This window comes from Neoarius graeffei, chromosome 12 (assembly GCF_027579695.1).
Source record: "Neoarius graeffei isolate fNeoGra1 chromosome 12, fNeoGra1.pri, whole genome shotgun sequence".
In the NCBI taxonomy this organism is placed as follows: Eukaryota; Metazoa; Chordata; class Actinopteri; order Siluriformes; family Ariidae; genus Neoarius; species Neoarius graeffei.
Window position 1 is genome coordinate 52397445 of NC_083580.1, and position 12279 is coordinate 52409723.

The window sequence follows — 12279 nt, forward strand, 5'->3', positions numbered from 1 at the left end:
GGTTTATTTTACCAGTGAGAGAATATCAAAAAGAAAATCACATTTTATAAAATATATAAATTGATTTGCATTTCGTTGAGTGAAGTAAGTATTTGATCCCCTACCAACCATTAAGAGTTCTGGCTCCCACAGACCAGTTAGACACTCCTAATCAACTTGTTACCTGCATTAAAGACAGCTGTCTTAAATTGACACCTGTATAAAAGACACCTGCCCACAGAATCAATCAGACTCCAACCTCTCCAACATGGGCAAGACCAAAGAACTGTCTAAGGATGTCAGGGACAAGATTGTAGAGCTGCACAAGGCTGGACTGGGCTACAAAACCATAAGCAAGAAGCTGGGTGAGAAGGAGACAACTGTTGTTGCAATAGTTCGAAAATGGAAGAAATACAGAATGACCATCAGTCGACCTCGGTCTGGGGCCTCACGCAAGATCTCATCTCGTGGGGTATCAATGGTCATGAGAAAGGTGAGAGATCAGCCTAGAACTACACAGGAGGAGCTTGTTAATGATCTTAAGGCAGCTGGGACCACAGTCACCAAGAAAACCATTGGTAACGCATTACGCCATAATGGATTAAAATCCTGCAGTGTCCACAAGGTCCCCCTGCTCAAGAAGGCACATGTGCAGGCCCGTCTGAAGTTTGCCAATGAACACCTGAATGATTGAGAGTGATTGGGAGAAGGTGCTGTGGTCAGATGAGACCAAAATCGAGCTCTTTGGCATTAACTCAACTCACCGTGTTTGGAGGAAGAAAAATGCTGACAATGACCCGAAGAACACCATCCCCACTGTCAAGCATGGAGGTGGAAACATTATGCTTTGGGGGTGTTTCTCTGCTAAGGGCACAGGACTATTTCACCACATCAATGGAAGAATGGACGCGACCATGTACCGTAAAATCCTGAGTGACAACCTCCTTCCCTCTGCCAGGACACTGAAAATGGGTCATGGATGGGTCTTCCAGCACGACAATGACCTAAAACATACAGCCAAGGCAACAAAGGAGTGGCTCTAGAAGCAGCACATTAAGGTCATGGAGGGGCCTACCCAGTCTCCGGACCTTAATCCCATAGAAAACCTATGGAGGAAGCTGAAGCTCCGAGTTGCGAAGCGACAGCCTCAAAACCTTAATGATCTAGAGATGATCTGCAAAGAGGAGTGGACCAAAATTCCTCCTGACATGTGCACAAACCTGGTCAACTACAAGAAACGTCTGACCGCTGTGCTTGCCAACAAGGGTTTTGCCACCAAATACTGTCTTGTTTTTAAGGGTTCAAATACTTATTTCACTCAAAGAAATGCAAATCAGTTTATATCTTTTATATGAAGTTATTTTCTGGATTTTCTTTGATATTTTGTCTCTCACAGTTAAACCTACCATTAAAATTATAGAATGTTAATTTCTTTGTCAGTGGACAAACTTACAAAATCAGCAAGGGATCAAATAATTATTTCCTCCACTGTATACCAGTGAGTTCTAAAGGAAAATGTCAGGACATCTGTCCATGAACTGAATCTCAAGAGAAGGTGGGTCATGCAGCAAGACAACGACCCTAAGCACACAAGTCGTTCTACCAAAGAATGGTTAAAGAAGAATAAAGTTAATGTTTTTGAATGGCCAAGTCAAAGGCTACGTTTACATTACGTCGAATCAGCGGATCATCAGATTAACGTTCTTAAAACGATTCGCGTTTACACTAAAACCGTTAGCCGTGCACACAGCAACACCAATACACGGATACGCTCGGCTCCGCAGGCATCCTGCGCTCCAAATCACTCCGCCCTGAACAGCGAGTGCCCTCTGGAGGGTGCGCACTCCGGCCCTGCGCAGCTCACACAGCGCGCGAGTGAAGTGCACAAGCCACGATTCGGGACTGAGCCGCTGTGTGTGTGATCCCAGCGCATATCACTTACTACTTGCAAGTGGAAGGATGGCAAGCCTAAAGACAATCATAACTACACAATGGGCAGTATTTGCATCAGTATTTGCAGTATTTTCATACTTTTATACTCTTTAATGAAAGGTGATACAAGGCGGAAGTCCGCGCCGTTTTTCAGCAGTCGCGTCACATGACCAACGCCAGCGAATCAGGAAGGTGGATGTCACAGTGACGTTGTCCAATGAGGACGCCAGCTAGAGCTCAGCACAGCGTATTCGCGTATCTCAATGTTTACACAGCACCGGACCAGATACGATCTAGATTGAATACGTGGACGCTGGCGGATTCCCGTTTCCCTGCTTTTCCAGGTGGTTTAATGTAAACGGACAGTGCATCCGCGAAGAAAACGAGACAGATACGGTCTAATGTAAACGTAGCCAAAGTCCTGACCTTAATCCAATGGAAATGTTGTGGAAGGACCTGAAGCGAGCAGTTCATGTGAGGAAACCCACCAACATCCCAGAGTTGAAGCTGTTCTGTACGGAGGAACGGGCTAAAATTCCTCCAAGCCGGTGTGCAGGACTGATCAACAGTTACCGGAAACGTTTAGTTGCAGTTATTGCTGCACAAGGGGGTCACACCAGATACTGAAAGCAAAGGTTCACATACTTTTGCCACTCACAGATCTGTAATATTGTATCATTTTCCTCAATAAATAAATGACCAAGTATAATATTTTTGTCTCATTTGTTTAACTGGGTTCTCTTTATCTACTTTTAGGACTTGTGTGAAAATCTGATGATGTTTTGGGTCATATTCATGCAGAAATATGGAAAATTCTAAAGCGTTCACAAACTTTCAAGCACCACTGTATGTTTTATAACAATAAGGGCTAAAACCCTCAGTGCGGTGCTGTGATGGTAAACTGCTGATTGACTGGGTGCTGTGATGAAGCGGCACTGTTACTGTTACCACCCTGAAGATTATTTTCCTAACAGCACATCCCTGAGTGTTTTATTCCTTTTATACCACAGCAATTAGCCAATGATTTTATCATACAATTTTTATTTGTGCATAGAATATGCATGTTTATTCTTTTATAGTTGCATTTAATGTTAATGAGACAAAAAAACACAGTTTCTTGTGTTACCAACAAACCAGAATGCGTAAATTCCTCTGTCTTGAAGACTTTCCTATGTCAGCAAACAGTTAGTGAGGTAGTTACAGCTTTACCTCAAACTGTTACAAAGACTGACACTGGAGACTCCTTCCATAAACGGTAAATAAATGTTTCCTTTCAGGACACTTTATCATATCTGTTATATAGATGAAAGTCTTCCAGATTTACCCGGAAATCCGGATATTTGACAAAACTCTTGAAAATTTCTGGTTTCCCGAATGGAGAAATTTATTTTTGGGATTTTTCGCGTTCCTAGATGTGGCATAATACTTCGCATCGTCCTTGCATGGGCGCAGTCCTTAAATAGCCCAAGCATAGTTCATTGATTAAAGACGGGTGTTCTTTGTTAACGGCGCACGTGCAGGAACTCGTTAGGCGCGCCTTCAGGTGCATGAGCTAAGGTGCGCCGGACTGGCACCGTTCTGCGCAAGCGCAACACAATCGCATTAGAAAGCATGTTCAAGCTGCCAGTGTAGCTGCAGTCTTTTTAGTTGCGAATTACAAGCATTTCCTCGTGTTGTTAATTCGTCATCTCAAAACAAGCTAAACTTTCCTCCTTCTTTCGACGTGAAGAGAGGTAAGCAATTTATTATATTTTTTTTTCCATCAAAGTTGCATTTTGTGGCTTCGAAGCTAAGTTTTAGTGCCGTTTCTAGAACACAACATCAAGAAAACATGGAAGAAACAGCAATAATGGAAGAGCCGGTTTCTAAGCTACCTAAAACTAGCAATGGTAATTATTTTTTGTTACATAATGTACTCAGACTGCCAGTCATTGTGTGACACACACACATCCCTGAAAAATCCTAGCTACGCCCCTGATTTACATGAGAAATTTGGTATTCATTGGTGTTTAAATTTAGACAATACGAACTAATGTAAACAATTGGCTTCAACTCACATAAATCTGAATTGGAAATGTTTAGTTCACTTTAGCTTCTGCAAACGCACAACTCTACTAAAAGACTGATAAACGAGGCTCAATGTCCCCAACATTGAAACCTGAAAGCTTTAGGCCCTGTCCACACGGCAACGGATTCAGGTGAATCTGATAAAATTGTTTATCATTTCGGCCTGGCGTCCACACGGCACCGGCGTTTTGGGTGCCCCAAAACTAAATCTTTTGAGAACGGGTTCCAGAGTGGAAAAATCTGGCAACGGCGCTGTTGCAAAGTCGTCTGGATGAGTAGAACGGATTTGTTTACGATGATGTCACAACCACATGACTGTCAGTGCTTCATGCTGGGTGTAACGAACTCGATGCGAGTCGTCAACAAATCCTATAACTTGGTTCATGAAATGCGCTTACAAAATATTTTCACTGTGAATATTTGTGTAATGGTGCAGAGAGAGAGAGAGAGAGAGAGAGAGAGAATAGCCCTTAGGGCAGAGTCTTTAGTACAAACACTGCGGAAGCAGTACCAAACCGCGCACCGCCCATGCGCTTTCCAAAAACAATCCAGCCAGCAAAAATAGGAAAAAAAGGAGCGATCTTGCCTCTTCAGATGTTGGTTTAAGTCTGACAATACATTCCTCAAAAAGGGCGTAGAAGAACAAAGTAATCCATCAACGTGTAGCATTCAATTTATTCCGGACCATTAAAGAATTCTGGAGGATATCAGAATGTTGGCGTACCGGCTTCCATCTACCCCCATTCATTCCTCTTTCCACGTCTTTAGTTTTACGCTACTGATTAATAATCAAAACTTTTTGGCTAATGCTACAGAAGAAGGGGTTTATGCGCATGTGTCTACTTCTATTGTTCTGGTGTCTCCGATGGGACCGTCTTACAGTGCACGTAGAGGTGTGGCATGTGTATTGCATCATTTTCAGCAAGCGTTGCGTTGCCATATGTACCTGAAATTTTACTGATCCGTTGCCCATGTGGACGCGATATTTAAAAAAAAAAATCTTGTTGCCGTTGTCGTGTGGATGTAGCCTTAGAAACTCTACCAGACCTTTACTTTTTAACAGCACTGTTTTGGGATTTTGCTGAGTTTACCTTCAACTGTCTGCTTTTTCAAAGTAATGAACTGTGTAGCAGGAAAATCACCGCGTTTTCTAAATGCACTCCTGAAAATTACTCCATTAACTAGGGGAATTAAATTTGATATTTTTGACGTTAATCATTAATGTACATGAAAGAAAAATGCTTAAAACTTTTATAACTTGTTTTAGTGAAAATAAGTACTAGAATGCAGGGTTTTGCATGTTATGTTTATTAAAATTTTTTCGGGGGACATTGCCCCCAATCTTAGTTTGACTTTCAAAAGTTCAGGATTTTTTTCTTTGCTCCACTTTCATCTGTGCAATTAAATGTTTTTAAATCCGTTTAGATGGAGCATCTGCCATGCAAGTCCCTGTATACGTTGTGAATAAAGAAAGTTATTCCACGAAATCGAGTCATACATGAGCCGACGAGGCACATAGCATCGAGTTGGCTATAAGCCACGTGCGACGATATTGAGTGGAATAACTTTTATTCTATCCACATTCACTGGATTTTGAGAAACAGCTTTTTTATTTTTTGCAGTTGATAAATAAAAACTTGTCAGACAGAATCATTTCCGCTTAACAAACTGGAGAAATGACAGTAGCGATTTCTGAAAAATCCTATAATAATAATTTCTTGAAAAATAAAGATGTTCTTAACATCTAATACTTTTATTCCATATTTTGTTGCTTTTTTTTGTTTGTATTTTTGGGGTATTGTTTTTGAGTGGAGTTATTATTTTTGCCCTCAGTTGGGTCAGCAGAACACTCCACCATCTTGTTTTTCTCTACTCATGGTATATGAGCTGATTGACTACTCTACTACTAGGCTATCAGAGTGCACGATTGCTCATATCCAGTGAATGTAGCTATAACAATGAGAGTTAGAATGAACACATCAATATAAACCTGTGATTTGTAGCTGCACAACAGTCAGAGCTGTCATTCGAGAAAATGAATCAGCACATGCTGATCAATCAGAATCGAGAAAAGGGATTCAACAGTGTTGTGGTCTAAGCAGCAAATACTGTATATAGACCCCTTTCACATGACGTCACCGCGCCGCGACATTTTGTTAGGCGCCATATTGGAAGACCAAGTACATGCACTCACAATATAAAACAAAGTACGAGCGAGAGTAAAGTGACACGATGGCTGATAATTCTGGTTATGTGAGTACATTACCAGCTGCAGAAAGGGCACAGTATGTGGAGAAACTGGCTGTGATTGATGGGTTTGACCCATATGATAAGACTCAGAAAAAATTATGTGAATCCAAGCACACAGTTTAACGCAAAAGTTCGTTTATATCCCGACCTTGTCAGCTGTCAGATTTATGTTAATGGACCCGGTAAGCTGGTAAATAATATTTATTTTTTTCTTTACCAAATTCTAACAGAAAACGAGAGCGCCCAAAAGGGAAAACCGAGCCGAGCCGCCTCACGGCTGTAATGCAAATTGCTTTCCTCCTCGGTATACAAGTGCGCTTCCATGGCAGGGAAAAAGAAACTACATTTTACCGCCTATGTAGTCCCCTATTTAAACAAATAGGAGTCATTCAGGATTCAGCCATGTTTTTACCTCCTGTTTTTACTCGACCAAAGTTATACAGTATTATGAGCTTTAAATTGCATAAATAAAACCATTTGGTGAAACTTTGAAGAAGAGATTGTACTGGTTTAAAGTTTTTACCTAACGTTTTCATGTCGACTCCAATCAGTACACTAGTAGAATCGATGACTAGTTTAGTAGGCCAAAACTTTTTTTCAATTTTTGACTGTACCAGCCTGAAAAAACTTGCGACAGTCAAATGGAAAAAAAGCAAGCTGGTCATGTTGTACTGGACTAATCTATGACTGATGAGTATAGTAAGTGATACTTGCGTTTGCTTACCTCAAAGTGTCCACAGATCATGCACAGACTTATCCATTATATCCACAGTTTTTTGCCAAGTCTCACACAGGTTTCTTTCAAGTCTACTGTTGGGCCAATAAATCATAAATAAAACAGCCCAGATTTGTTTAAGTCGTTTGCCACTCCATTTTATTCTCGTGGGTTCACATACCTCTGCGGTTATTTCCCCCCCTAATCACGAGTTTGTTGGTCTTCCAAAATGGCGCAGGGTCTGTTTACTTCCAGTTTCGGGTGACCTCAGTGAAAGGGGTCTATAAGCCAAAGGTTCTCAACTGTGGAGGTGTGACCTGACATTCGGTCATGTGAGCTCAGATGCTGGGGTTTAAAAAAAAAAACTCTGGGTTGAGGTGGGTTGTTTTAATTTTTAATTTTCACCCTTTAAAATGAGGTTATGGTTAAAAATTGATAAGCAATATAAAAATCAATGTGTTTCTAATTAATGAGTGCACTGTTCACATCACTCCTGTTTTACAGCAACTGCATTGGTTGCCAGTTATCTCTCGGATTAAATACAAAATCTTGTTTTTAACCTATAAAGCTCTTCATGGTTTCGCCCCTTCCTATCTCTGTGAGCTAATTCATTTGTACTGTCCCTCCCGCTCCCTCAGATCTTCTGTCTGTGGACTTTTGACTGTCCCACGTTTTAAACTGGCATCTATGGGTGGCGGATCATTCAGCGTTGCTGCTCCTAAACTTTGGAACTCATTACCGCAATCACTTCGTGACTGTTCCACTCTCTCTTCCTTCAAAGCTAACTTGAAAACTTTCCTCTTCACCTTACACTACTCTTCCTAGTGTGGCCTCTTTTATTTTTGTTTTGTAACTCTTGTGTAAAGTGTCCTTGGGTTTGTGAAAGACACTAATAAATTGAACTCATTATTATAATAATAATAATAATAATAATAAACACTCATTCCATCAGGAGCTTCACCTGGTCTTCCCATGGCTGGTTGAGGGAATCTTCGGCAGCCTGGATGGGGTCATTGTGGGCTGGAATTTGCGATTTCTGCATGCTCGTATGAATGAGTATAACATCGTCCTGGACTTTCTTGATCCAAGGTTAGTTTTGAATGCTTGTGGTTTTTGTTTCTTGTTTGAATGCAGCAAGTGACTGTGGGATATTCAGCTGTGAGAGCTGATGAAATGAGGCCACTACATCACTTGGAATGTACCACCACTGTTTTGCCGTTAGTAAAGCCTTGGCAGTGTGGCATAATATGATGCATATCTTCAATTCAATATACCATCGTGTCATACACTAGATAGGCAAAAGTTTGTGGACGCCTGACCATCACATCCATATGTGCTTGTTGAACATCTCATTCTGAATTTAGTTCCTTTTTGCATTTATAATAATCTCCACTCTTCTGGGAAGGCTTCCTCTCAGATCTTGGAGTGTGGCTGTGGGGATTTGTGCTCATTCAGTCATGTGCATTAGTGAGGTCAGGCACTGATGTGTAGTGAGGAGGCCTGGGACGGCATTACAGAAAGTTCCTATCGTAAGTCAAAAGTTAAGATGGGACAGCTGTGAGATAGGATTCTTTTCAATTTGGTATTACAGAAGCAAATCCTAACTTCATTTAGGATTCTTATCTTATCTCGAGTTAGGATTCCTAAATAACCGATCGAAACATCTATGATCGCCTTTAATGTCTGTTACCTAGCAACGAAAGCTACACTGTATCTCGTGAAGTAACGTCCAGTGATCTCGCCATTGCCACTTCGGTCAGATTTTTGGACATGGAAGGCTGAGAAATTTTTGACAAATCGGCGATTTCTGTTTGGAAGTCACCTTTGGCGAAAAAACGAAGCGCATTTGTTAGCTGCAGTATAACCGGGAGAGCCCCATGTCGACGAGTCGGCCTCTCTAAATCTGGCCGCAGTTTATCAGCTAACTGTATGATCATGGCCCGGGGTAACCGGTAGCGATTTATCAAAGTTTTGTCATCAAACCTTAAAACGTCGTTTTGGTCTACCAACTGCCTTTCAATAAACAAATTCCGGTTACGTTGTTGTTGTCGCCTCAAAAGCAAAATACCTGCCATTCTGTCTAAAAGTAGACTATTAGCTGATTTATACAGTCAAAATGACAGTTAGGACAGCGGTGGGGATATCCTAAAGTTAGGACGGGTATTTAAGAATTTTTTAGTTTTTTTAGAAGTTAGGATGCTTCTGTAATACACTTTTCTTAACTTGAGATAGGATAGGACAACAGAGTTAGGAACGGCTGTTCTGTAATAGCCTTTTCCTAAATATGATCCTAAAGTGCCGTTGCCACGGGAACTAGACAGATAAGATGAGATTCTCAAGTTAGGAACTTTCTGTAATGCGGCCCCTGGGGCGCAGTCAGCATTCCAGTTCATCCCAAAGGTGTTTGGTGAGGTTGAGATCAGGGCTCTGTGCAGCCACTCAAGTTCTTCTACACCAACCTCGTCAAACCATGTTTCAGAGATGCCTACCCCAAATTTTGAATTTGTGAAGTAAATGAAGTATTCTTGAAAACATTTTTCAGTATTTTGGAATGACTTTCAGTAACAATTTATGCGCATTTCCATTATAAAGGTGTATACCAATATGTTTAACATTTAAATTATTAAAAAGTACTGTTTTGTTTGAATTGAATAAACACTAGCAGCCATCTCAATTGAATTTCCACTCAACAAATTTCTAGAGCATACAATATATCACATTTTTCTAAATCATACATGAAAATCCCTCACCTTTCGGCGAAATTCGCCGTTTTGAAACCGAAATGGGTGACCTACGTGAATCGTGTAGATCCGATGAGGAAAAAAAGGGGCGGGGGGGGGGGTTTGATATTGACCCAAAGGGCAAGGAGGTTGCTTCGCGCCCATAGACAGTTCGTGCCGGTTTGCGCCTCCTCCTCCTGCTTTGATATTGACGCCATAGCGACGAGTACATCTCGCTGCGAAGGGCAAGCAACATCATTTCGCGCCTCTTCTCCTGCTGGCCAGAGCGTGCACACATCCGTCAGAGTGCAGACCAGACCGCTGGAAGCTGGATTGAGTCATCGGACTGAATTTCCTACATTTTTCAAACTTTCCTGATTTGCCATCAAAACAAACAAAACTTCCGGCTTGATTACGTCAGCATTCGAAAGAGGGCACGCGCGTCTTTTGACAATCCCTGTGTCCGAAATTGCTCGTTACTCACTATATAGGGCACTGTATAGTGGAGACGCCATTTTGTTGTGCTGTCCGTGCTGAAAGAAATCAAATTAAAAGTCTCAAATTTGATTTAATAAAAAGACAGCAGCAAAGAAGAAAGTATTCAGCCTTGATTTAAAAAGAACTGAAAGCTGCAGGTACTTCCATATCTTGGCAGGCTGAGTGGTATGCTGGGGCACCTCTTGCCAGCAGACCAGGATATCCAGAGGGAACTTGTGCGGTTCAGTGTTGACCTGACCATCCCCAGCTTCAAGGAGGGAGAGAGCATCGTGGAGTGGTGGGGTCATGTCTTCGACAAACCAGACAAGTGCCCCTCCCTGGGTGCACTGGTTAAGTGTTGCCTCTCCATCTTTCATGGACCTAGAGTCGAGTCCTCATTTAGTCTGATGAATGATGTAATTGATCAAAGGAGTGGCAACATGAACGTGGAAACATTTAATGCAATACAGACGGTCAAGTACACGCTGATGTCCAGGGGGAAGACAGCTATGCAGCTGTTTAGAAGGGAGGACGTGAAGTTTGGGGAAGCGGACAGAACATTGTGCAAGAACATTAACTCTGCAGCAGCCACATACAAACACCAGCAGAGGGTGAACAAGGAGGAAAAGCAGCAGAGCAAGTACTGTATGGCTCTCAAGCAACTTGCAGTGCTCAGCAGGCCAAGAAACCGACTGCTGAAGGAGAGAAGCGGGCAAGGCTGAAACATGTGACAACTCGGCGAAAGCGGGCCATGGAGACACTGGTGGTCCAGGCAAATAAAAGGAAAAAATGATCACTCTTCCTTGTGTGTTCTCCACTTTCTTCGTTCTATTATTCGCATTTTTTTTCCAGGCCATAATTTCACTATAACTGCATGTATTTGAATTTGTACTGTATGTCCTTGTGCAAATGTCAATACAGTATACTGTGGGCAATTCCATGTAAATGTCAACCTCACCATGCAAAAATAAAGCAACATGTAATACATCAAAGCCACTCCCAGAGATCTCACCTAGGCCTGTATTTTACAGATGTGAATAAGTTGAACCAATTTGTAACCAACCTAATATGTCACTGTCAGTCTTTCTTTCTTATAATGTAAAACCCAAGCTAAAATCAACTTTGATCATGTACAATTCTGTATTATTGCCACAAGCCACAGAAATGTATGCTAAAATCCACAAAACAGCAAAACAATAGCCATCCTAAATATTATTTAAGAACTTTGATAGTTTTAGCTGATATTTAGAGTTTTTCAAAGGGTTATGGTGGTTAAATTGCTGATTTTCTAAACATATGCCATGTCTATTTCAGACGCGTCACATCCATAACGGAATTTCGTCACATCCATAACGCTGACTTTTCCTTCCGAAACTCTGCATGAAATACAAAATATTTTAAACAGAGATTTTTTAATATTCACCTTGGACCCCTCTATCAAATGGATCTCTCCATTTCGACATTAGGTTTACGATTTCACAGAGTTTGATAAAAATGTACAGTCACCCAAGAAAAGTGATACTTTTTCTGTCACATCCATAACGCATCTTTTATTGGCATTTCCTGGCATGCCCTAGATGTACTATGGGAATTGTTCTTGTTCTATCACTTCTCCAGTATGGTACAGCCTTAAAATATGCAACACCTCTTTAAATACTGGGAGACAATAAAACATGCACTGGGTCATTTGTTGCCATTTTGAGTTCAAGTGTCACGTCCATAACGCTGGAATTGCTCCTTAGTAAGGAGGCTATAATATTTATTCTGGAGCAGGACCCCCCAAACAAAATAAAACGACACCAGAGGCCACGTCACCACTCGCGCACCCTTCTCACCTTTTTCACCCCTGACCCGTTTTCATGCCTGCTAAATACAATAGTGTTCCCTGTTTGCAGACATTACGGTTGACTACCAATCATTGGTATTGAATGTAACTCCTCAAAAGTATTATTATATTGCCTAGCAAAATGTTCTACCTGTTAACGAATTCTAATAAAAAAAAAAAAAATTCTTATTTCATACCAAAGAGAGTCCGACATTATCTTAATGTCCCAATATATATCCATGCAGAAACATAGAGCCATTTGAAATCAGCTTCTATCGGTCTTTGAAGTTAAATAATAGCTAGAAAAGAAACAA

At 41.2% G+C, this 12279-nt stretch overlaps 1 protein-coding gene across 4 annotated transcripts in view; it reads left to right on the top strand.

The window, feature by feature from the left end:
* The window catches only part of smpd4 (sphingomyelin phosphodiesterase 4), a 99638-nt gene that overhangs the window by 13300 nt on the left and 74059 nt on the right, over positions 1 to 12279 (top strand). For all 4 annotated transcript variants that reach the window (XM_060935986.1, XM_060935988.1, XM_060935985.1 and 1 more), the window contains one exon: positions 7896 to 8032. In XM_060935986.1, the coding sequence (XP_060791969.1) occupies positions 7896 to 8032 (137 nt within the window). The remainder of the gene's footprint in view (positions 1 to 7895; positions 8033 to 12279) is intronic.